Below are 24,542 nucleotides of genomic sequence, written 5' to 3'. Positions count from 1 at the left end.
CTCTTCCATTGCTGACTTGATGCAAATATTTGCTTTCACCACTGCTGTCAAAGTGAGCAACCAGTTGATAGCGCTCAATTGGTGTGTTGAAACAACAGACTGTTTATGAGTTTGCTTTCTTCTTCTTCGCTTCGTGTCCCATTTCCCCTTGTGTGTTGTGTGTTTTAGATTGTAAGCCTGCAGGCAGGGACTACTTTGTTTTAATGGGTTGTATGTAAGCCACTCTGGGGGCATTTTTGGCTGAAGAGCAGGGTGCAAATGAACTAAATGCAATAGATACAGTACATGCATACAAACAAACATACTGACAGCGCTTTTTTCCAGTGGGTATGCATCAGGGGTACGCATTCCCCTAAACATGTTGTTGTTTAGTCGTTCAGTTGTGTCCGACTCTTCGTGACCCCATGGACCATAGCACGCCAGGCACTCCTGTCTTCCATTGCCTCCCGCAGTTTGGTCAAACTCATGTTAGTACGGTAGCTTCGAGAACACTGTCCAACCATCTCGTCCTCTGTCGTCCCCTTCTCCTTGTGCCCTCCATCTTTCCCAACATCAGGGTCTTTTCCAGGGAGTCTTCTCTTCTCATGAGGTGGCCAAAGTATTGGAGCTTCAGGATCTGTCCTTCCAGTGAGCACTCAGGGCTGATTTCCTGAAGAATGGATAGGTTTGATCTTCTTGCAGTCCATGGGACTCTCAAGAGTCTCCTCCAGCACCATAATTCAAAAGCATCAATTCTTCGGCGATCAGCCTTCTTCATTGTCCAGCTCTCACTTCCATACATCACTACCCCTAAACATATTGTGAATCTTAAGTTTGGCCTCATTGAGGGGCAGTATTTCAATATGAGTAGGGAAATGAGAGTACCCCTAAACATTTTTTTAAGGAAAAAAAGCACTGCATACTGATTTGCATATCTGTTTTATTCCAAGAGGCACCAAGACATCCCTTATTGTGGGGTGCACTTAAATGTTAATACAACAATGTGGGTGCAGATGACACCTCCCTATGTTCCCTTGTTAAATCAGCCCTTTATATAGAAACACACGTTTTGGTCTTGGATTGAACATGGGGCCTTCGGCAGGCAAAGCAGGTGCTCTCCCACTGAGCCAAAGCCCTTCCCCACTGGCTGAGATCTCACTTCACCCAGCTGCTCAGTAAGCAAAAAATGTATGGCTACTAAAAAAAAAGGGGGGGAGGCAAGCGGTTCTGGGGACCAGTGCCAAAGATTTCTGGGCCAGCCCCTAACGACACCCCTGGAGCCTGTGCAGATAACTTGGGGGGCGTTTGTAAGTGCACCCCTACGTTTTCAGCAGCAAAATGTTGGTGGGTATGAGGTCAAATCTGTAGCAAAAGAATATCACTTTGGAACATTGAGTCACTGAGATGGTGGTTCCGCTGCTCCTGTTTTTGGTCAAGCATGTGGAATCAGGCTGCTTCTCTGAGAGAACTGATGTTGCAATTCCTTGTGCCCCCCCCAAAGGCAAATGGGGGTCTCCTGCCACCCTGTCCACCTTGCCAGATCACCTTGTGCCAAAGCCAATGATAGGCAGAGTCAACTAATGCTTGTTTTGTGCCCATCCCCCCCAACTAAGTCTACAAGGGCACCACTGAGGCTAAGGATGATGGAGATGACAGCCAGGGCCACCACCCCTGAACTGGCTGTAAGTAAGAAAGCAGGGCAGGTGGGGGCTGATGGAAAGTGAGGGTGGGGCAGTGCATGGACCAGCCTCTGCTGCCCTGCTGTGGTTTGACATGGTACAGTCCATTCAACCTCTCAGAAGACTCTCTTAACACCTCATGAGCATCTCATTCTGCAGGGTGTGCAACCTAAGCCTTGGACAACGTCATTCCAAGAGTGCCTTCTTTGAACATGAAAGTGAGTCATCATAAGCCAGTTGACGGCAGCGCTGTCTTTATCATTTGTTCGGGGTGCTCATCTTTCTTCCTGTAATGGATGGGAGCGTTTGGAGAGAGATAAAAATCAGATATGATTTGGAGAGAGTTTTTGGTATTCAAATAGAATTTGAAATAAACTTGCCTTTGGAGGGGAGCGTTTCTTTGCACATCTAAATTTGAGAACTGTCGTTTTAAGGTGACGCAGAACCTCTTAACAGCTCAGAGCAGGTAAGATTCCTCTAGGGGCACAACAAAGACAGAACTGCGAGTGGGACCTGAAACTTTTTACTGCTTGCTGCGGGTTGGCAGCCCCATCCAGACATCTATTTTTATTATGCATTCTTGATTATTTGTGCTCATGGTATTGGGGTAGTTCTATGCATCCTGCTTTTAATACTATTTGCACCTGCAAAAGTTTTGGGGCAGACATACTGCTTGGATTCCAATCAATGCATGCCTCCTGGTGAAATCCCACAACCTTTTATACACCAAATGTTCTGGTGGTTTGTTTGTTTGTTTTGTCCAGCTTTTGTTGGACAATGATGATAATGAGGTGACAGTGGGGAAGCAGCACAGTGCAATTAATAAAGCAGAATGCAGTTTGGGTGGCTTTGTATCAATTCATGTGCTATTATGGCATCAGTGGCATGCTGCAGAGCACACTTTCTCTGGAAACCTCATGGGGAAGCAAGATGTTGCAGTGTTAATGCTGTGAGCCCCTTCATCCTATGTTCAGGTTGTTTATAGGTGTACATAAAGGCATATATCCCAAAGACATTGCAGTCTCTATTGACCGCCATTGTAAGGAAATTGAACCCTGGGTACCTGCTGGGACCCCCAGAATCTCTCGCTGCTTGGATATTGGGGTAATGAGCAACAGTACTAGGTAATAAAATAAAAAAATTCCTTCAGTAGCACCTTAAAGACCAACTAAGTTTTTATTTTGGTCTTAGTTGGTCTTTAAGGTGCTACTGAAGGAATTTTTTTATTTTGTTTCGACTCAGACCAACACGGCTACCTACCTGTAACTAGTACTAGGTAATAGATTTTTATACCTGAGCTAGAAGCATAACAATTGACAAAATTGGTTTGGTTTTTTTTAAGTGACTTTCTATTCCTCTGCTCTGGCAAAGCTGTTCACAAAAAGCTGATTGCTTTCCCATTTCACAGCCCACAAAACCAGCAAGAAAACATATGTGCAATCTTTGAAAATGCGTTTTGAATGGACGCGTTTTGCCGCTGTTTACGTAGAGCGTTCTGGCTTCTAACAGATTGCCGGAGTCGTTTTCTAGATGCTTTTTATCCAGAGATAGATGATATGCTTAATAAAACATCTGCTATGCTATTGTTAATTAGGGATTGGAAATGGTTTCTATGCAAAGGGAGAGAAAGAAAAAGAAAAGAACCCGCAACTGGAGATATATTTCAAGTTAGGGAGTAGTGGAATATCATTATTTAATGAGATGGCAACTAGCTGTAGTCTTGGTCGGATCCTGGCACACTCAGGAAGGCAGGAAGTATTCCAGCTAAAAGCACATGCCTTTTAATGTGGACTGTTCAGGGCTGACCACAAGCGTTTCTTTCTCAAGATGCAAAGGCTTGTTGTTTCTTGTTGAACCATGACCTGGGAGACTTGAGTTCGAATCCCTTCTCAGCTATGAAGCTTACTGGGTGACCTTGGGCCAGTCATTGTCTCTCTGCCTAGCATACCTCACAGGGTTGTTGTGAGGATAAAATGGGGATGGGGAGAACCATGTACACCACCTTGAACTCCTGGCCAGTGGGGAGGTGGAGGTGGTATATAATTAATAATACCTGGGTGGCAAAGAGCAGGGGTGCCAACTTGAATAAAATATTAGGGGGGGCCCAGGTAAGCCCTGCCCCTCATAATCGATCACATGACACGGCACATGCACATCATTTGAATGGCAGTGCCCATCAACTTTGGGGGGCCAGTGGGCTGCATGGAGGCACTGAGGGTGCATCCATAGAGTTCTGTCCCTGCTGCCACCTTATTGCATCCAAATAAGCTGCAGTGATGCCGAGTTGGCAGGGTGGCTCTGTTGTGCCCCACTGGCTCCCACTCACCTGCACATCTTGGATCAATGTATGGACATAGCTATCTGGCAGGCAAAGCTCTCAGTGTGGTCTGAAGCAGGCATCCCCAAACTTCGGCCCTCCAGGTGTTTTGGGACTACAACTCCCATCATCCTTGACCACTGGTCCTCTTAGCTAGGGATCATGGGAGTTGTAGGCCAAAACATCTGGAGGGCTGCAGTTTGGGGATGCCTGGTCTGAAGGCACATGAGGCTACCCCCTTGCTGCAGCCCAGTGGGTCTTGGTTTGATTGGTGCCTGGAACATAGGGAGCTGCCTTATGCTAAAACAGACCACTGGTCTATCTAGCTCAGTGATGGGCAAACTTTTGAGCTTGGTGTGTCAAAATTCACCAAAAAACCGAGCATAACTCAGGTGGTGTGTCACTTCGAGAAAAAAAAAACATAATTTCGCGATATTTATAGTTTAAATAACAAAAATGTATAATTGTAATATAAAACTGTATTTAATAAACCAAAAACTAAACCAAAAACCCCTTATTTATCACAAAGTTCCCAGAGTTGTTGAGCTTTTTGGGGAGAGCTGCTGACCAAAGTTTTGGAGGTTTTTTTTTGGTGTGTGTGTGCAAAAAATTGCTTTGCTTTTTTGGGGGGGATGCCCCAAAGGTGCTGCACCTTTTTTTGGGGAAAGAGAACAGAAATTAGGATGAATAATACCTTCGCTGGAACTAACACGCAGCATCGAAATAGTCTGCCAAAGCACAAAAAACCCTAGCACAGAACAGGTTAAAAAACGAATGCTGTTAAACCCAATCGTCTGCCAAAGCGGCAGGAAAAAAACAGCACAGAAAGGGTTAAAAACCCCATCTCTGGCTACCAGCAACAACAACAACAACAAAAGGATCTGGGTTTTAACAGCGGAGACAAGCTGTAGCGTGAGGAGGAGCGGGAAAACAAATGGGGGGGGGCAACAACAACAGTGCGAATGGGCCGATGGGGCGCGTGCCAGCAGGGAGGGCTCAGCGTGTCATGTCTGACATGCGTGTCATAGGTTTGCCATCACTGATCTAGCTCAATGTTTGTCGCAGTGCTTTTCTGGATGGATGTGTGTAGAAAATAGCCTAGGAACATAAGAAGAGCCTTTGAATCAGGCCAGTGGCGCATCTAATCCAGCATTCTGTTCTTACAGTGGCCGGGCAGATACTGGTGGGGAATCTTGAAGCAGGATCCAAGCACAAGAGCCCTCTCCCCTCCTGCGGTTTTCAGTAAGTGGTACTTGGACGTGTTGCTTCTGATCATGGAGGCAGAGCATAGCCATCCTTGCTAGTAGCCATGGATAGCCTTATCCTCTAAGAACCTTCCTTATCCTTGGCTCAGCTTCTGTACAAAGGCAAGATTAGCCTTCATCGTTCCACTCACTTTTGCCTCTGGCCCTGCCCAACACTGGTGTCTGGCCCCCAGAAGGTTGCCTAAAAGGTAATGTGGCCCTCAGCCTGAAGAAGGATCCCTAGCCCTGCAGTTAGGCGTCTCTGATCTTTTGTACAGTATTGTTTCAGCGCTGCATCTGTGCAAGCGGGGGTGGGGTGGGGTAACGAAGCAGGCAAAGGAGGAACTTGCTGTGTTTTTCACTGCATTCTCTGAATGCGGGTTGCATTTTGCGACGTGACAATTGAGGACCCGAGTTTTTACTGTGCCATAGTTTGCAGTGCAGATGTCTCTTTACGGGCCCAGTCATTTAGAAGGCGAAATGAAAATTGCACGAGAGATGTTTTATAGTGCCACAAGCAAAAATAAATAAATAAATGAAATAAATGGCCCTCATAATTGCCGGCTGATTGAATCCACGTGAAAGTTTTATACAGATACATGTTGTTTACTAGGATGTTTTCATAGAGTGTAATAAGGCTTGCATTGATATTTCATTGCAGAATAATCAATGTGTGAGTGAAACATGACAAAATTATGACCGGGAAAAGAGCATGCTGGTGTTTTATTGTGGTTTCAGAGTGCAGATGTGATTTGTGAAGATGCAGATTTTTTAAATATTTATTTCTTACAGGAGTGAATAAAACAGGATTTGCAGTGAACGGCTTGCTAGCTGGCATTTGCTGATCTGCCTCTCAGGAATAAGAACACTCCTGTCCTTTGTCTTATGTAGTATATTATGAGCGGAAATGCCCTTTTTCGGCCTGAGGGACACATTGCCTCAGTGGTGGGTGGGGCCAGAGCCAAAAGTGGGCAGGGCAATTTATGTGATTCTTACCTTTGCACCTTTGACTGGCAGAGGTTCTCCTGGATTTCAAGTAGGGGATTTCAAGTTGCCACCCCAATTGGGAGATGCTGGGGATTGAATCTGGGACTTTCGTCATGCAAAACACAAGCTATACCACTGAGCTGTGACCCTTCCTCAAAGGGCAGATGGCCATGGCTCAGTGGTAGATCATCTGTTTTGCATGCAGAAGGTCCCAGGTTCAATCCCTGGCACCTCCAGACAGAGCTGAGAATGTCCGTTGCCTGAACTCCCAAAGAGTTGCTGTCAGTCATTGTGGACAATAGTGGACCCCATGGTCTGACTCTAAATAAGTTATTTTCCTGTGCGGATGGATCCTCTCAACTGCCTGAGGGTGCCAGGTGCCAACACTGTCCTTCTTTACCCGTGCTTCCTCCTTCCACAACATGCCATTCCAGAACTAGGGAACAAAGAAGGAAAGACGGCTTACCCCTTCTGACGTTGAATAGCCCTGCAGGACACTATGAAGATGGGTATCAGAAGAAGCAGGACTCCCAGGATGCCTCCTACAAGGATGGGAATAAGGATGTTCCTGGATGGTGCTGAATGGAGCATGTTGCGAGTGAATGCCAAAGAGCCATTGTTGGGTTCGGGATGGACTCCCAGGAGCTCACACATCAACGGGTAAATGTGGATGGTGTCAAAGGGTTCTGCTAAATAGCCCTTCTTGAAATCTGGACCAAAAGCTCTGAAGATGGTCTTCATATCCATGTCTTCGTTGTCAAATCCATGGTCGCCTTTGTTGACGTAGAGGATGAACCTCTGAAAAGAGAACGTAAGCACATTTCCAATGGTTTGTGCACTTACATTTATTGCGTGTGTGAAGTGCTCTTAGATTTCTGGAGGAAAGTGCTTCCTTAACGATTCCATCTGGGTGCATAGCTAAGCAACACAGAATTAAATTATGGAATTTGTAACCACAAGCTGTAACGATGGATAGCAGCATATACTACACAGCAATCATAAAGTCGGTTTGGGAAGTGGAGGGAGAAGTGAAAGTGGACAATCTGCCTTTTCCTAAGCCCTGCTGTGTTTGAGCAGAAGGTGCTGGTGGTGGAATAGACATTTTTCTTCCAATTCTCCCACACCCTTTCTCTAATTTTGTTTTTTTTTGGGGGGGGGGGCTTTTTCTTCCCATTGATTTCAAAGGGAGAGAAATAAGCTAGATCAGCTCCAGGACTAGTATAATTTGCCCCCTGTTCTCATTAACAGAACCATAGAATCACAGAGTTGGAAGGGATCATCAGGGTCAATCTAGCCCAACCCGCTGCAGTGCAGGAATCTTATGCCCAATGTGGGGCTTGAACCCACAACCCTAAGATTAAGAGCCTCGTGCTCTGCTGACTGGATGAACAGTTTGTGTGTGGGGGGCACACAGGGTGGGTTTTTTAAGCACAGCACTACCCAAGGCAGCTGCCAAAAGGAAGCTTATCCTTTGGATGGATTCTTTAGGGGATCTGCAAAACAGCCCCAGAAACTGTATAATAGCAATAGCAGCAGCAGCTGGAGCCTATGATTGTAATACAGTATTGAAAATATGCACTTTGAGTGTTTTATACTGTATTTTTATTGGTTTTCATTGTAAGCCCTTTGAATACTGTAACAGGAAAAATGTATTAATATTAACTCTAGATCTAACAATGCGCCATGAGCATGCCATGGGTAACCCTCTGCAAACATGTCACTCAAGAGGGAATGCTGTGTGCAAGGAATAGATAGATAGATAGATGCATGACCTCTCATAACCTCTCAGTTCTCATCACTGCCTGCCAAATGTTAGAAGCCTTAGGACTTGGTGCATCAGCCACTATATGTCACTATTGCTCCACTCGAAACTGGGCACCAAGATCACATCCGTGGTTTACAATTCTAGCCTTATGCTACGAAAACATCAGACGTACACCTAAAAAAAGAAGAAGTATGATGTGTGAAGAGGTCTTTCATGCTTCAGGAGGCATGGAATGTGTTAACTTGGTCTAAAGATCAGTACATGTTTAGAAATAGCTTGTGGAAGTGTCCTGCTCAGATTGCACTGCTTGAGACCGCAGCTGGGCAACTGTATGAAAACCGAAAACTAGCTTGTTTGGGGAAATGGCTCTTTATTGATACGATTTTCACCCTGCTCTTCAGCTGAAAAAAAGAGGCCTGCAGAGCACAATTAGAGCCTGCTGGATCAGGCCAATGCTTCGTCTAGTCCAGAATCTTATTCTCGCAGTGACCACCCAGATGCCCCACTGAGGGCAGGCAGGGCCAGAGCTCAAGAGCAGTCTCTCCTCTTATGGATTCCAGCGACTGGGATTCAGAAGCATTTCTGCCTCCAAGCAGCTTACAAATATAAATAATGACTCGCAATCTAAAAGGTACAACATAAATGGCAAAGGGATGGGGAGAGAGGAGGAAAAAGCAAAGTCGGGCACTAATTCTTAATTACAGAGTTCTTGCAAGGACTAATCAGAATGTGGGTGGATGGGGGCATGCAAGGAGAGGAGAAAGCAAACATTGATGAACTCTCAGCTGAGTGGGGAATGGACCTGCTTCCCTTCCCTTCCTCCCTCTGCTGCAGGCTCAGGGTCTCCTGCCAAGTGACAGCTGAGAAAGGAGAGACCCTGGAGTCCCATCTCCTCTTCTATAGGCTGGCCACCTCCTTGACATGCTAGCAGGGAGTTTTTAAAATAGAGATGCATCTCTTCCCCCTCCTCACCCCTTCCATACACGGAGGGCCATACTATGTACTTTTTCTGAATATTTTTTCTAGGTTCTATGCTCATTTTGGATATGACAAGCTCAGTGGAGCACACCATTTTGCAATGGAAACATTTCCATAGGATGCACACCCATGTGAGCTTTGCCAAGCAGTCAGCTTTGCAGATCTTTGGAATTTCTTGGCTCTCCAGCATGCCTGAGAGTTTGCCACGTGGGGGCGCAACCAGAAGAAAAAGATCCCAAGGCGAAAGTGAGAGTAAAAAGTCATGTTGTGCACTTACTGTCAATTCCCCACAAAAGCTGTACTAGTCTTTACGATGTTTTGAATTTTTAACCATTATTCTGAATAGCAAACATTTAAGATCACAGCCAGTGGCGTGTGTATTTTGCATAGGGAGAATTCCATCAGAAACTGAAATGGGAGCATAAATTGCTACGATTTGCATATTCAGGAATGGAAATTGCACATTCAAATATGAGCAGTATTCACTATTGTTTCTTCTTTTCTTTTAGCCCATAGTCTTTATGTTAAATAATATATTATTTCTTTACGCTGCATCTGATGTTTCCCTTCCACTGAAATTGAAATAGTTTCGGCCACAGCGAATAGTGGGATGTAGGTTTTAGTTGAAGCCGAAGTGCAGCAGAAGGTCAACAGTGCTAAGTGGAATGAACACAAGATGGGATGGAAATCTCTGCCTCTTGACATTTAAAGCTTCTGTCCAGGATTACTTTGGGCTGCCTGCATGGGCCAGGTATGATGGGTGCTGCCGTTTATTTCCTCATTCCCTTCCATTTATGAATCATTTCCTATGAACCATCTTAGAGGGATAGAACAATAAAACACCAGGAACAAAAACATACAACAAACCAAGTTCATATATAAAAACACTTAGTTACACAACACTTGGAGGACCCCTGAATTATGGCGGTTGGAGGATGGATAACGGCTATCAGATTGAGGTTGAATCCTGACATGACAGAAGTACAGTTTTTTGGGGACAGGGGGTGGGTGGGGGCGGGGGACTCCCTGGTCCCGAATGGGGCAACTGTGCCCCGAAGGAGCAGGTGCGCAGCTTGGGAGTCATTTTGGACTCACAGCTGTCCATGGAGGCGCAGGTTAATTCTGTGTCCAGGGCGGCTGTCTACCAGCTCCATCTGGTACGCAGGCTGAGACCCTACCTGCCCGCAGACTGTCTAGCCAGAGTGGTGCATGCTCTAGTTATCTCCCACTTGGACTACTGCAATGCACTCTATGTGGGGCTAGCTTTGAAGGTGACCTGGAAACTACAACTAATCGAGAATGTGGCAGCGAGACTGGTGACAGGGAGTGGCCGCCGATATCATATAACACTGGTCCTGAAAGACCTACATTGGCTCCCAGTACATTTCCGAGCACAATTCAAAGTGTTTGTGCTGACCTTTAAAGCCCCAAACGGCCTCGGCCTAGTATACCTGAAGGAGCATCTCCACCCCCATCGCTCTGCCCGGACACTGAGGTCCAGCGCCGAGAGCCTTCTGGCGGTTCCCTCACTGTGAGATGTGAGGTTACAGGGAAACAGGCAGAGGGCCTTCTTGGTAGTGGCGCCTGCCCTGTGGAATGCCCTGTCATCAGATGCCAAGGAAATAAACAAGTATCTGACTTTTAGAAGACATCTGAAGGCAGCCCTGTTTAGAGAGGTTTTTAATGTTTGATGTTTTATCATATTTTTAATATTCTGTTGTGAGCCGCCCAGCGTTGCTGGGCAAACTCAGCCGGATGGGCAGGATAATAATAATAATAATAATAATAATAATAATAATAATAATAATAAAAAAATAATTTATTATTGTTGTTATTGTTATTGTTAAATGTTAATATGGCATTTTACTTTGAAAAGTATTATTGCATTGAGTGGAAACCACATAAGGAGACCCCTGTTGGATCAGGCCAGGGGCCCATCTAGTCCAGCATCCTGTTCTCAGAGTGGACATCTGGATACCCCAGTGGGAAGGCATAGCCAAGGATCTGAGTGCAATAGCACCTCTCTTCTCTTAGGACCCCCAGCAATTGGTATGCAGAAGCCATGATTTCATAATGAACTTACCCCATTGACACTGTAACCAGAATCTCCATAAAGCAGGATTGGCAAAACTCGTTCATGTTGAGCATAATGGAAATGCTCAGGAAACTCTCCCTTTTTATACACTTTGAGATGAGGGTGGGCATTTTTCAATGCCTGATAGATTTCCTCTTCTTTACCCGGTTTGGGGAGTATCATGCCAAAGCCACCATAGTCTACAATGTCAAATTTCACCAGGTCTCTGAATTTAATGTAGTTGGCCAGCATGATCTCACTAACTTCCGGTTTCTTTTTGACCGTGGTCATGCCATGATCGGACGTGATGATGACATTGAGGTTCTCATTCAAGCCGTGTTCTTCAATTGCTTCAAGGAGGTAACCGATGGTCCGGTCAATCTGTCGGATGATCGATTTCCTGTCTTCAGTCTCTGGGCCAACCAAGTGCCCCACCTTGTCAGGTTCCCCATAATAAAGTGTGACAAAATCAAAATCTTCCTCGGTGAACCATTTCATGACAATATCAATGTTTTCCCTCCACTCCGTCTCGTTGCTGTCAGGGTGAGTAAAGGACTCAACCAAACTCCTTTGGACCCCCTGGCCACTGTAATTGGCACCTCCACCAGGATAGTGAAATGAAGCTGTTTTTTTTCCCTAGTGGAGAAAAAAATGAGGGTTTTTAAAATAAAAAAAACAGGGAGTTCAGGGAATATTCTTAACTGTGTGAAGGACAAGAAAAATCAAGCCTAGCATCTCTCTTCATTGTTGCAACCTGAATGCAAACATACTTCAACACACTCTGAAGCTGCTTCCAGACACTGTTTATTGAACATTTCCCCCGGTTTGTTAGCGCAAATGCCACCTCTAGACTATCAGTGTTTTGTGGAAGGGATTCAGCTGCAATACTGTAAATTTAGATTCACACAATTATAGTGAATTAAAGTGCTCTGGTGTAACAATTCCACTTTTTGTTTTTTAAAATTGGACTCTTGTGGTAAGGACAGTGATGGACATTCACGTAGGCCTCATTGAGCTCAACGGGATTTCTGCTTAAACACGTATAGGATTTAAAGGAACAAGACAGGGATGTCCATTGCCTCCACTATTATTCATTACTGTCCTGGAGGTCTTGACAAAAAACCTGAGGGAATCTACAACCGTGAAAGGTATAAGAATCGGTATAAAAGAGTATACAGTAAGCGTTGATTTGGTCCTAACATTAGAAGAGCCACAAACCAGTGTAAGGGAAGCACTGGGGGAAATGGAAGAATTTGGGTGGTTGGCAGGTTTTAAGTTGCATAAAGGAAAGACAAAAATGTTGGTGAAAAATATGAATAAAGGAAAAATAGATGAGTTGCAACAGGAATTTGGAATTATGGTGGTGAAAAAAGCTAAATATTTAGGAATTTGGTTAACCCCCCCCCAAATATTAATTTGTTTAATGACAATTATATTTCAACATGGAGAGAAATTAAAAGAGATTTAGAAATATGGAACAGATTAAATATGTCATTGTGGGACAGAACATCCACTATAAAGATGAATGCTCTACTCAAGATGTTATTTCTTTTTCAAATGATACCGATAATTAAAGGAACAAGTTAATTTAAGGATTGGCAAAAGATTCTATCGAGATTCATCTGGCAAGGGAAAAAACAAAGGATAACGGTTAAATTATTAATAGACAAAAAAGAAAGAGGTGGATTCTCCTTGCCAAATTTGAAGCTCTACTATGAGGCGTCCTGCTTGTGTTGGTTGAAAGAGTGGATAACATTAGAGAATATAGATTTATTGGATTTAGAAGGTTATGATAACAGATTTGGGTGGCATTTGTATTTGTGGTACAATAAAGTAAAAGTCCACAAAGGATTTCTAAACCTCATAATAAGAAAATCAATTTATGAAGTATGGGATAGATATAAAAATCTGTTAGAACGGAAAACACCTTGGTGGCTATCTCCAATAGAAGCACTGACTGTTAAAAAATTAAATATGGAAGAGAAATGGGCCACCTATGGTGAAATGTTGATAGAAACAGAGAAAGGGTGGAAATTCAAACCATATGAACAGATAGGGGAAATGTTTACTGGTTGGTTGCAATATTACCAAGTAAATGATATATTTAGTGCTGACAAAAGGAATTGCGGATTTGAAAGTAAGAAATCTAAATTTCAAACTGAACTGCTGGAGGGTAAAGCTAAACTGTTGTCAAAGATGTATAACTTTTTGTTAGAATGGCATACTAAAGACGAAGAGGTGAAAGAAGTAATGACAAAATGGGCTATAGACTTTGGGCATAATATCCAGCATGAATCTTGGTCAAAATTATGGAATCAGAATTTAAAATTTACAGCATCTATGGCCTTGAAAGAAAATGTAATGAAAGTGATGTATAGGTGATATTTGACCCCAGTAAAACTAGCCAAAATGTATCGGATGAAAAATAAATTATGTTGGAAATGCAATGAAAAGGATGGAGACTTTTACCATATGTGGTGGACTTGTGATAAGCTGAAAACTTTTCGGGAAATGGTCTATAATGAACTAAAAAAGATGTTAGAATATACCTTCCCCCCGAAACCGGAAGCGTTTTTGCTTGTGTTGATGGGAGAAAAGATTGCAAAAGTAGACCAAAGACTATATGTATGCCACCACTGCAGCAAGAATTTTGTTAGCCCAAAGGTGGAAATCACAAAAATTACCAATAATTGAGGAGTGGCAGATGAAGATGATGGACTGTGTGGAGCTAGCCAAACAGACTGTGAGGATCCGGAACCAAGGCGACCAGAAATTCCAGCGAGATTGGAGTAAATTTATTGAGTACTTGAGAGACCATTGCAAAAATGTGAAGACACTAGCAGGATTGACATAAATCCTGCAACACAATATAAAAATAGTATCTGAACATGGATAATAGAAGGATTTGATATGTATTGAAGGACAGAAACTGACAGCAGAAATGCATATACAATTTTTTAGGAAATTGGAAACCGGTTGAAGGGAGGGAGGGAAGTCACGAGCTCGGCAGAGCAAATGCTTTTGAATGGCTATCATAATGTTGTTATTTTTTATGTTTCTGTTTTATTAATGAAAATAATAAAAATTATATATATATTAAGAAAAACACACGTCTAGGATTACACCATAAGGTAGAAATCTCCTCCACATATGAAATGCCTGTCAAATCAGAGGTAACCTCTGCCATAAATTATACAGAGTAATTTTATGAATTCAATTAATTTCAGAGTAGTACCAGCCAGATTATTATTATTATCATTATTATGCTTATCATAATGTTCTTACTGACATTTAATATGCCGTTTTGGGGCTGAGAAAAGGTCAAAGCTGATTTAAAACCCAACTTCACGAAAACAGGCAAATCCTGCCAAGGAATGAAAAGATCAATCTGAGTTCGAATAACGTCAAGGTACTAAGGCTAGAGTCCGGCTTGTAACGTCGGAATCTCCATTGTGATATTTGGCACACTTTGGGATACCAGTTTCACACTTTCGTAGTTTCACAGTGCAATCCTGAGTATGTTTAGTCAGAAGTAAGTCCCACTCTGCACAATGAAGGCTAATTCCAGCTAAATGAGAACACGATTGTCATCTCAAAATGCAACCCTACACATTTCTACTCAGAAGTAAGTGCCATAGCATTGAAGGTTGTCCCTCCGGGTGTTGTGGGATTACATTGAGCATTACAGAGTTACAGGACCTGGGGGGGGGGGGGACAGACAGATCCCTGTCCCCAAAGAGCTTACAATCTATACTTTCCCTGTATAAATTAAAACACCATGGCAAAGTGAAGTCTAGGCTGATGTGCTAAATTTCCATGCACAAGGAGCTTTATCTGCAAACTTGCTACCCATGCATTACCAGGACTGGCAGAGTTTATCCCTTGATCCCAACTATCACTGCATAAAATGGCTTAGGAGTTTCAGGCACTGGGGTGTACATACATCTAAATTAGGACGGGGCACCCTTTTCTGCTAGAGGGCCACATTCCCATCTAGGGAAGCTTCTGGGGGCCAAATTGCAAAAGTGGGTGGAGCAACAAATGTTAATTTCCTCATATATCTCTGTCCTCCATGCATTACCAGAGTTCAATGATGTTTCCCAGCCGGCCAAAAACTATCAAGAGGGTGCGAATCAGGGTTGGTGAGGGGTTTGACATGGGGAAAAGGGTGTGGCTGGTGAGGGACCATCTCCTAGGGGAGAGTTCTGAGTGCGAACTAGAGAAGCCTGGAGTCTGAGGCTCATCTCCCTCCAACGTATATGCATAAACAGGCCCAATGGAGGGCAGTGACTATGCTGTCTCCCCCTCTCTTTATCCCCAGAATTGTACCTTGGAGAGCTTTGACGTCTGGCTGCAGATCTTTTTAACCCAAGTAGCTGAATTCACATTGAGTCAAAACCCAGCAGGGGAATTCCTCCTGTTCTTATTTCCAACAAAACAATTTAATAAAGCTCAATAAAAATATAATTATGTAGAAACAAGAGGGTATTTACTGTTCTTGCCTCCCCATTTTATTAACATAATCAACTTTACTAGCAGCTATAAAATTGCGATTATTACCAGTTTTACTGGGAGTGTGATTTTCTGTTAATATTGCTCCTTTCTTTTATTGCAAAGCGTCACAGACATTCTTATTATTCCTCAAAGTTGTGAATTGAGGCAGCTGGCAGGTTTGCGGGGCTGTTTCCACCCACCCCCTTTCCTGATCGTACCCTTTGCTTAAACTAAAGTGCTTTGTAATTTTGGTTGCTCCTGCTTTTCACTTTGAAGGCTGCTTTCAATTTGACATAAGCTAGATTTAACCTTTAGCTGCACAAGCTCTTTAAAATTCCTGTTCCATGTGTCATTTGAATTAGCATCACTCTTCTCTCCCCCCCCCCATGCGAGGGCAAAGAAACTGTAGCTACATTTTCCTTCGCTAAGAGAAAGAGTGGAAGTAGTGGAAATACAGAAAAAGAAAAGAAAGGGAGTTATATTGTTTGGCTGGGGATTTACAAGGTCACTGTTTCTCTTGACATTCTATTTAGTCTTCTGCTAAACAGCGTAACATATCTTTGGAGAAATACTTCAAGGCTCTCATATATCAATGCATTTTCAAAAGAAAGAAAGAAAGAAATTAGATGTATTATGTTTAATCTCTGAGTTTCTAGAGTGACGTTTGCTGAGACCAAATCCCAAATTCAAGACACATTTTGTCTTTTCCAAAGCATTCAGTACATGGGCTTTCAACGGACTAAGGGATGTCCAGCCATTTCATTGTCTCCCTCTGAACTTATCAACCAACCAACCAGTCGATCAAGAGGTAAATAATACCTGGTCAGGAAATTCTGGCAACTAAACCTGGGCTCTTTACTCTCTGTGTGTAGGTTTAGGAACATAAGAATTACCTGCCTGGATCAGGCCAGAAACCCATCTAGTTCTGCATCGTGTTCTCAGAGTGGTGAATCAGATTTCCACAGTCATCAGGGCTAGATACATTTTGGCACCTGGCAAACCACAAAACAGCATCCTAATGGCAAGTGCTATTTGACAGTGGAAGAGGCTGCCTCTGTTGCGACTGTGACTATCATGAAAGAACTCTGCACTTCTGATTTGGCCACTACATGACTAGTTGTAAGTTAAGAAAGAAGACAGGCAGTTGGGGGACTGGCTGAAGGCTGAAGGATGTGGCACATTTACCCTAACGGACCACCCTCTTTGGGTTAACTTAGCCCTTCGTTACATGAGTCTACACCAGCCTATTTCTTCTCCGGTGTTTCCCATGGAATCCTGGCAACATGGATTCTGTCAAAGAAAAACCATTAGACTTGGCTAGAGGTTAACACATTTATCTCCACAGAAACACGCCCAAATTGGAGCAGAGTGGGATGGACTGGTATCTTGATGATTAACCATGCTATAAAGAGAGATAGAGAAAAACCCAACCAACCCAGTTTTGTCCAAATCACATGCGGAGTCAACATTTCTCTGAAAATGATGTAGGTGATGCCTCATAAGATGAATCGCTTTGCTGATCTTCAGTGGTATCAGCAGGCTGTAACCTCTTGGGATTCTTAAAAGGGGCATTGCCTAGTCGTCGTTCATGTGATTAAGAAGTAATGACAATCCTTTGGACAACTGAATGATGAGGGATGGTTCTGGAAAGCTGGATTTGGCCAGAATTAAGTGTACTTTCTGTACAAGTGTTGACAAGCTCAGCAGCGAAGAAAAGGAGGGATTCAGGTGGTAAGCAAAAAAGGAAATACGGAGCTCAGCTGTGCCAGACGTAAGAAATTGCCCAAAAAACTGGGAGTAGAGATGGGAGACAAATTCAGTTCATAGGAACATAACATGGTGGATCAGGCCAGTGGCCTACCTAGCCCAGGATCCTGTTCTCACAGTTGCTACCCTAATGCCTGAGCACAAGATCACTCTTCCCTCCTGTGATTTCCAGCAACTAATATTCAGAAGCAACTGGTATTCTGACCATAAAGCCACATAAAGAGGCTATCTGTATGTACAGGTTCTTCTTATAGGATAAGCAACACAAGAGTTTTTCATTAAAAAACAAAGACACACCACAACGATGCTGATTCAGTCGTGCTGTTTGCAGATCCCGGGGTTTATCTGTGTAGAAAGGTGTGAACACCATCCACAGTGGCGGAGGAAGGGAGGTGGTCCGCCCCAGGTGCCATCTCTGAGGGGGTGACAAGAAGGCACCCCATGGGAGACTCGCCTCGCTGCCCCGGGAGCGGCGGCGTGAGCCGCCGCCATTGTGCCACTGCAGCCATGTGTGGAGGATCCCTTTGCCACAGCTGCAGCCGCAAGCAGAAAACCCCTATGCTGCTGTTGTGAGCAGAGGATCCCACCGCGGCGCTGTTGGCAAACTGCCTGGTGGAGCATGTGCGATGCTGCTACGTACAGCGCATGCACATGTACTTCACGTCACGTCATGCCGCCACTCCTGTGCTGTATGTACCGGTAAGGCGCATGTGACACTGGGCGGTTTGCCCCGCTCCAAATACCCGCACTGGGTGCCGGTTACCCTTTGATTGCCCCTGGCCATCCATCATAATAAACGGCTTTGCTGATTTAACCTTGATCTTCCTTCAGTCTGCATCTGCATCCACTTGTTCATCACATGAAATTATGACAAGCCTGCTGGATCAGGTCAAAAGCCTGTCTGGTCCAAATTCTTGTTCACACAGTCAGATGCCTGTGGGATACCCTCAGGACCTGAGCACAAGAGTCCTCTCCCCTCCTGTGGTTTCTAGCAGCTCATATTGAGAAGCATTAATGCCTCTGATGATGGAGGCAGAGCATAGCTCCCATGACTAGCTGCCACTAACAGCCTTCCCCGTGAAAATGCAACCCTTGATCCGGAGAAACTCAAGGATACCCTCAGACAATTCATTATAGAAATATAATCCTTGCTCTGGATCCAGTACCTGGTTTTGAGCTGTGATCCACAGCGGCAGAACTCCATTGTCCCACCATTCGGTCTTGTTCTGTGTTTCTTTGTGGCCATACTTTCTCAGAGTCTCCGTGTTGAACATCATATTGTGGATGACGCCATGGTCTTCGATCCAGCGGCCTAGGTTTGGAAAAGAAAAAGGATGAAACGTGGTAAGAAAGATGGGTCTTCTGTTGTGACTGTGGACTCACTGCCCCACTTAGGTCACTTGGGCTCCTGATAGCATTTCCCCCACTTCTATCTTCTGCTCTGTTCTAGACCTATCTGCTCTGCTGCCATCTTGAATACAATTTCTGATACTGAGCCAGTGAGAGAGACTTCAAGCTCTGAACATTTCACCACTTCTACACTTTATTAGTCCACACTATATTGCATCCTAGAATGAATTTCTGGCGAAGATAATCTTTTTTAACCAATCACATTCAGATACTAATTAAATCATTATCTGAGTAATGTATTTACTTTACGGGAAGTTCTTCTTAATGAGGAATATTAATTAAAACCTGTTGGGTGGCTTGTAAGCATATAAGCATATCTGCTTGTCTGTTTTAATTAATTCCCAGTAAATAATGAGACCATATAAACATGTAATTGCATTACAGATTTTTAGAGCTGTGTTGAACATAGCAATATATATATATATAAGAAACATTTCTGTTTCTGAGTTTTAAACCTCAAGGGTGGAATGTCTGCCCTGCAGGCAGAAAGTCCCAGGTTCAGTTTCCAGCATCTCCAGATATGATAAGGGAAGACTCCTGCCTGAAGCCCTGGAGAGCTGCTGCCAGTCAGTGAGTAGTCAATACTGAGCTAGAGGGACCAATGGTCTGACTACCAAGGCAGCTTCCTGTGCTCTTCTGTTATCCCTGTGTAATCAGTCTTTCATATCATAATCATGGAAGTTTCCTGGAAATATCAATATACATGTATAAGGCAGATTGGCCATCACTTGGTTACTTCTTTTAAGACCATAGGATGGGTGCTTTCAGCCATGACTTCCTGGGCTCTCCTCTTCATGGAGAAAGGCAACTTCCAAGGATACTCTCCCTGGAACCACGGCTGCCTGCCTTGAGTTCAGACCTGGGTGGTCATGCGATCTACTTTATAGACGGTATTGGAAGGTACCTCAGAGGACAGTCCCCCTACTGGTAGGACTTTCAGGACCATGCCTTATTTAATAATAAAGAACTATAAGAATAGAGAGCAGGAGGGGTGTGTGTGTGTATGTGTGTGTGTGTGTGTGATTTCTGTGTCACGATGGCCACCAATTTGGATGGCTTTAAAAGAGAATCAGACAAATTCATGGAGGAGAAGCTATCAATGGCTACCAGCCACTAAGGCTATGTTCTGCTTTCATGGTTGGAAGCAGTAATGCTTCTGAATACCAGCTGCTGGAAGTCACAGGAGGTGAGAATTGCTCTTGTGCTTGGGTCCTGCTTCTGGGTTTCTCATGGGGACATCTGAGTGGCCACTGTGAGAACAGGATGGTGGCCTTGATGGGCCATTGGTCAGATCTAGTAGGACTCTTCTTCTGTTACAGCTCTTGCCTGTGGGCTTCCTGGAGGAATCTGATTGGCCACTGTGAGAAGAGGATGCTGGACTAGGTGGGCCTTTGGTCTGATCCAACAGGGCTCCCCTTCTCTCACAGATTAGCATGCTCAACTCTATATGCCACTCTCTATCCCTAGCGATGCACTCTTTATTTTTTGGAGATGAGTAAGCAGGCACCCTTGATTTGGGCTTTGAACAGAGAGGCTCTGTCTGAAATAACAGAAAAGGCTAAAAACTGAGAGAGAGGAGCATGAAGAAAGTGGTGGTGGTGGTGGTGGTGGTGGTGGGGAGAGAAGCCTGGGACCAGTCTTGGCAGAAATCAGCAGAGGGAAGTGAGAGTTCAGATTCATTGTGGGCACAGGGCACTGCCTCTGCTAAATTAACTGCTGAGCGATAGACTTCTTAGCGAAAGGCCAAAGCTTATAGTATTCAGCTGCACTATAAATAATGATCTACCCAGAGAATGAGTCACAGGATCTGGCAGGGAAGAGAGAAAACAACAGCTTGGGTCGGAGAATAAAGTTCTAAGCAACAAATATCGAAGCTGGAAATAGACATCCCATGATATTGGGCCATCGGCCAGCCAAACAGCACAGGCAATAGAGGCGAATGTTTGCCAGGTTTGAATCAAGAGCCAGAACAGTGGCAGTGTTGTGTAGTGGTTAGGGTGCTGTACACGGTCCCAGGGGACCAGGGTTAAAATCCAGACACAGTCATGCATCTGGGTAGGGTTCTGGGCTTTGTAGGCACACTCCACTGACTGCTCCCCACACATAAAGTTTTTAGCCTTGAATGCTTTCAATTAATTAGGATTGACTTCCAGCATATCTATTTGCAATAAGAATTATCAATTTTCCTCAGCTTTCAAAGCTATTTGTTGGCAATGACTGATTAATTAATCAAAGCACCCACCTTCCTGTCCTGGAAACGGGCCCTATAAGGTGGCTGACAACTGTGATGGAACATCTAACAATAACGTAATAACATCACTAATTAAACAAGATGACTACTTAAACTTCTTTCCCAAAGGAGTTTTCCGAAAGACTATACAATTTCCCCATTGATAATTCTGTAAGGTGTTTGACTGCAGCAAGGTCAGTCAAAGCTGAAGCCAAAACAAAGTTGAATTGGGGGCCTCTGCAACGACGGCACCATCCCCTTTTGTAAGAGATGCCCCTTTTCTTAACATCCCCCCCTTTTTGCGAAGAGCAGAAAGATCATTACAAGGTAGTTGCTTAATTGGTCCCTGAACTTGAAGATAAGATTTTATCTTGAGTTATGTAAGGTTTATCTCTTGGTATCTGATAAGGGCTTTTGTTAACATGCACACATACACACACCCTTTAAAGATTATTCTTTCCTCGGAGGCAGTCACAGGAGTCATATACCAGAAGCATTGTTTTATTGGTGAAATCAGTTCATTATTGGTTCATTGGAATGGTGAAGCTTTGTGAACAGATCTCCTAGTAAATAAAAAATTGTCCAGTAGCACCTTAGAGACCAACTACGTTTGTTCTGGGTATAAGCTTTCGTGTGCATGCACATGAAAGCTAATACCCAGAACAAACTTAGTTGGTCTGTAAGGTGCTACTGGAGGGACGTGAGTGGCGCTGTGGTCTAAACCAGTGCTCCCCAACCTTTTTATCACCGCGGACCAGTCAACATTTGATAATTTTACCGCGGCCCACTAAGGGGAGGACGTTGACTGTTATATTTTATTTAGATTGTTTTGATTTAATAATTTTAATTTAATTGTATTTAAATGTTCCTTGGGCGGCCCGGTATCAATTGATCCACAGACCGGTAGCGGTCCGTGGCCCGGGGGTTGAGGACCACTGGTCTAAACCACAGAGCCTAGCGCTTGCCAATCAGAAGGTCGGCGGTTCGAATCCCCATGATGGGGTGAACTCCCGTTGCTCGGTCTTAGCTCCTGCCAACCTAGCAGTTTGAAAGCACAGCAAAGTGCAAGATAAATAGGTACCGCTCCGGTGGGAAGGTAAACAGCGTTTCCGTGTGCTGCTCTGGTTCGCCAGCAGCAGCTTAGTCAGCCACGAGTTCACTGAATGACCTTGAGCCAGTCACTGCCTCTCAGCCTAGCCTACCTCACAGGGTTGTTGTGAGGATGAAATGAATGTGGGAGGGAACAATTTACACCACCTTGAGCTCCTTTGAGGAAAGGTGAGCTATAAATGCAAGAAAAATGCTATTTTAGCATCTATGTCAGGGTTAGGGAACTTGAGCCTGGGGGCCAAGTGTAACTCTCCAGACCTCTCTATCCCTTTGAACTCACACCTAGGTCACACCCCTTCTCAACCACACCTTTCCCCCCAGGTCACACCCCTCAGCAGCCCTGCTTTGCCCCCTCCTTGAGTGTTTTTGCCTGGCTGGAATGTGCCCTTGAACTCTGATAATGCCTCTTGCTTGCCTGGTCCCAGCAAATGGAATTCATCAACTTGCAATTCCCAGCAATTGGCATTCAGAGGCATACTGTCAGGTGGCGGAGGAACCAACCCCCGCGGCAGGTTGTCAGGAATGGACGAGACAAGGAAAAATCCTTGCCATCTGCTTTTATTCAATATTCACAGAGAGAGGCTTGGGAATGCAGCCTCTCAGAATAAAGGCATTGTCCTGAGTAACTCTCCACCCCTTTTTCCTCCCATTTCCTCATTCATCATCTCTTCTAGGGGTGAGGTTAAGGACCCTTTGCTTCTGAGCCCTTTGCTCTACTACTTTCAAGGCTTGCCAGTTTCTAGGAGAGGGGGGTCTCCGGAATGTTTTCTAAAGACACTGTGTCCATCAGCTGTTGCCCTCCTGGTGGTTTCTTTTCCTTTCCCATTATTTCCCAGCTTCCCCCCCCCCTCATCTGCCTCTGAGCTGTGACCTCCCTCAAACCCCTGTTGTAATTCTGAACTGTCTTCTTCTTCTCTGGAAGGGTCAGTCTCCACCATTCCTCCTCTGCCCAGTCTCTGACACATACTCAGCTAAAACACACAAGAAGAGCCTAGTGGCTTTTCTAGTCCAGCATCCTGTTCTCACAGTGGTCACCCAGATGCTTCTATGGGAAGCAGGCAAGCAAGACATGAGTGCAACAGCTTCCGACAGCAGAGAAAGAACATAGCCATTGTGGTTAGTGGCAACTGATAGCCTTTTGCCAGACCCTCTTTGAAAGCCATCCAAGTTGGTCGCTGCGACGAAAGTCCCTCTCACTTTCAGTCTTATAACTCTGACCTCTCAATTATTAAAAGCACTAATAGGGATTTCTGAGGTAAATCAAACCTCCCACTTATCCCTCTAGCCTTTCTTTAAACCCTCTGCACTTGTGGGTTTTCAAAAATAAAAGAGAGTCCTCTTCCAGCCTAAACGTGACCAGGTACCTATATAGACTTGGGGCTATAAATAAGACTGTTCCTATGTGCGCTCAGATAAGGGTTTCCCTTCACTAGAAACTCCCTTACTGTAAAGCTAGCCTCCTTCCTGAGGTAACTTTATTATCACTCAGAACCTGTCTCCTCCTTTAGCCCCCCCCCCCTTTCTTGGTGCACTCTCAGCCACAAACTAACCTTTCTCCTCTAAAAGGCAGTTTTGACAGTTTAAAAGAGTTCCCCACCACCTGGGTTCCTGGGTACCTTAGCTGGAAAATGAAATAGACGATTACTAATGTGACACTTTAAAGATGGATATTTATTGGCTTGAATCTTAATGGTTGCTTTCTGGTAACATTGGTACAAACTTAACTTCACAGGTAACGTTCTTGGTAATCAAATAACAAAATACCTATCCACTACTTCATCTACTCTCAAATCTACCTTCTCCACAACCACCCAAGCTCCCACACAAAAAACCCCCAACCGCCAACTGACATAACAGTTCCCCTTTCCATTTAAAGCCCATGCAGGCCACGCCTCCCATGGAATGTTGCTGCCAGTTAACCAGGAGTCTGGGTTAACCCTTCAATAGGTTGGTTGTGAAACAAAAACATAACATAACAGTTTTCAAATTTGCTACAGTCGCCATCGCTAGATGAATAAAATAATACATAAATGGAATAGACGTTTTACCAAGGATGAACACCAGATAGCTGGGGAATATGGGATGGGCTTACCTGAGATAGTTGTGAAATGGGATGGTGAAGTCATGGTCGCAAAGGGAGGAGTTACATATTCTGCTTTCACCCCTTCTTTGACCAAGTGGTCCATGTTTGGAGTGTCAACATCCTGGTCATAATTCCACCGGAATCCATCGAAGGAGATCAAGAGTAGTTTACGGGCATTTCCTTTCTGTGTAACAGGGTAACAAGCAGTGGCTGCCAGGAGGGCAAACACCGGAGCAAGGAAGTTTGTGATCTTCATCTTGAGATGCCCAGCAGTCAAAAGAAAGTTCTCTATCTTACCGCCCGCTTTTCTAGCATGGTTTAAAGATACATATATCTAGAGCTGATCAGAGTAAAGTTCAGCACAGATAAGACTATTCATAGCTGCATGCTTCTTCTTACTATCACCAGTTTTTATGAAATGAAAA

General features: G+C 44.2%; 1 protein-coding gene across 1 annotated transcript; it reads right to left on the bottom strand.

The window, feature by feature from the left end:
* Positions 1-900: 900 nt before the first annotated feature.
* LOC118093271 (ectonucleotide pyrophosphatase/phosphodiesterase family member 7-like) lies at positions 901-24,532 on the bottom strand. Its single transcript, XM_035132257.3, has 5 exons — positions 24,127-24,532; positions 18,451-18,596; positions 11,033-11,659; positions 6,673-7,004; positions 901-1,945 (listed from the first exon to the last, which is right to left on the bottom strand). The coding sequence occupies exons 1-5, from the start codon at positions 24,371-24,373 to the stop codon at positions 1,885-1,887; spliced, it is 1,413 nt and encodes a 470-aa protein (XP_034988148.3). The 5' UTR covers positions 24,374-24,532; the 3' UTR covers positions 901-1,884.
* Positions 24,533-24,542: the final 10 nt, after the last annotated feature.

Source organism: Zootoca vivipara, chromosome 13 (genome assembly GCF_965207765.1).
Source record: "Zootoca vivipara chromosome 13, rZooViv2.hap1.1, whole genome shotgun sequence".
Classification (NCBI taxonomy): Eukaryota; Metazoa; Chordata; class Lepidosauria; order Squamata; family Lacertidae; genus Zootoca; species Zootoca vivipara.
The sequence above is the reverse complement of the archived record's forward strand: the minus strand, read 5'-3'. Positions and strand labels throughout refer to the sequence as shown.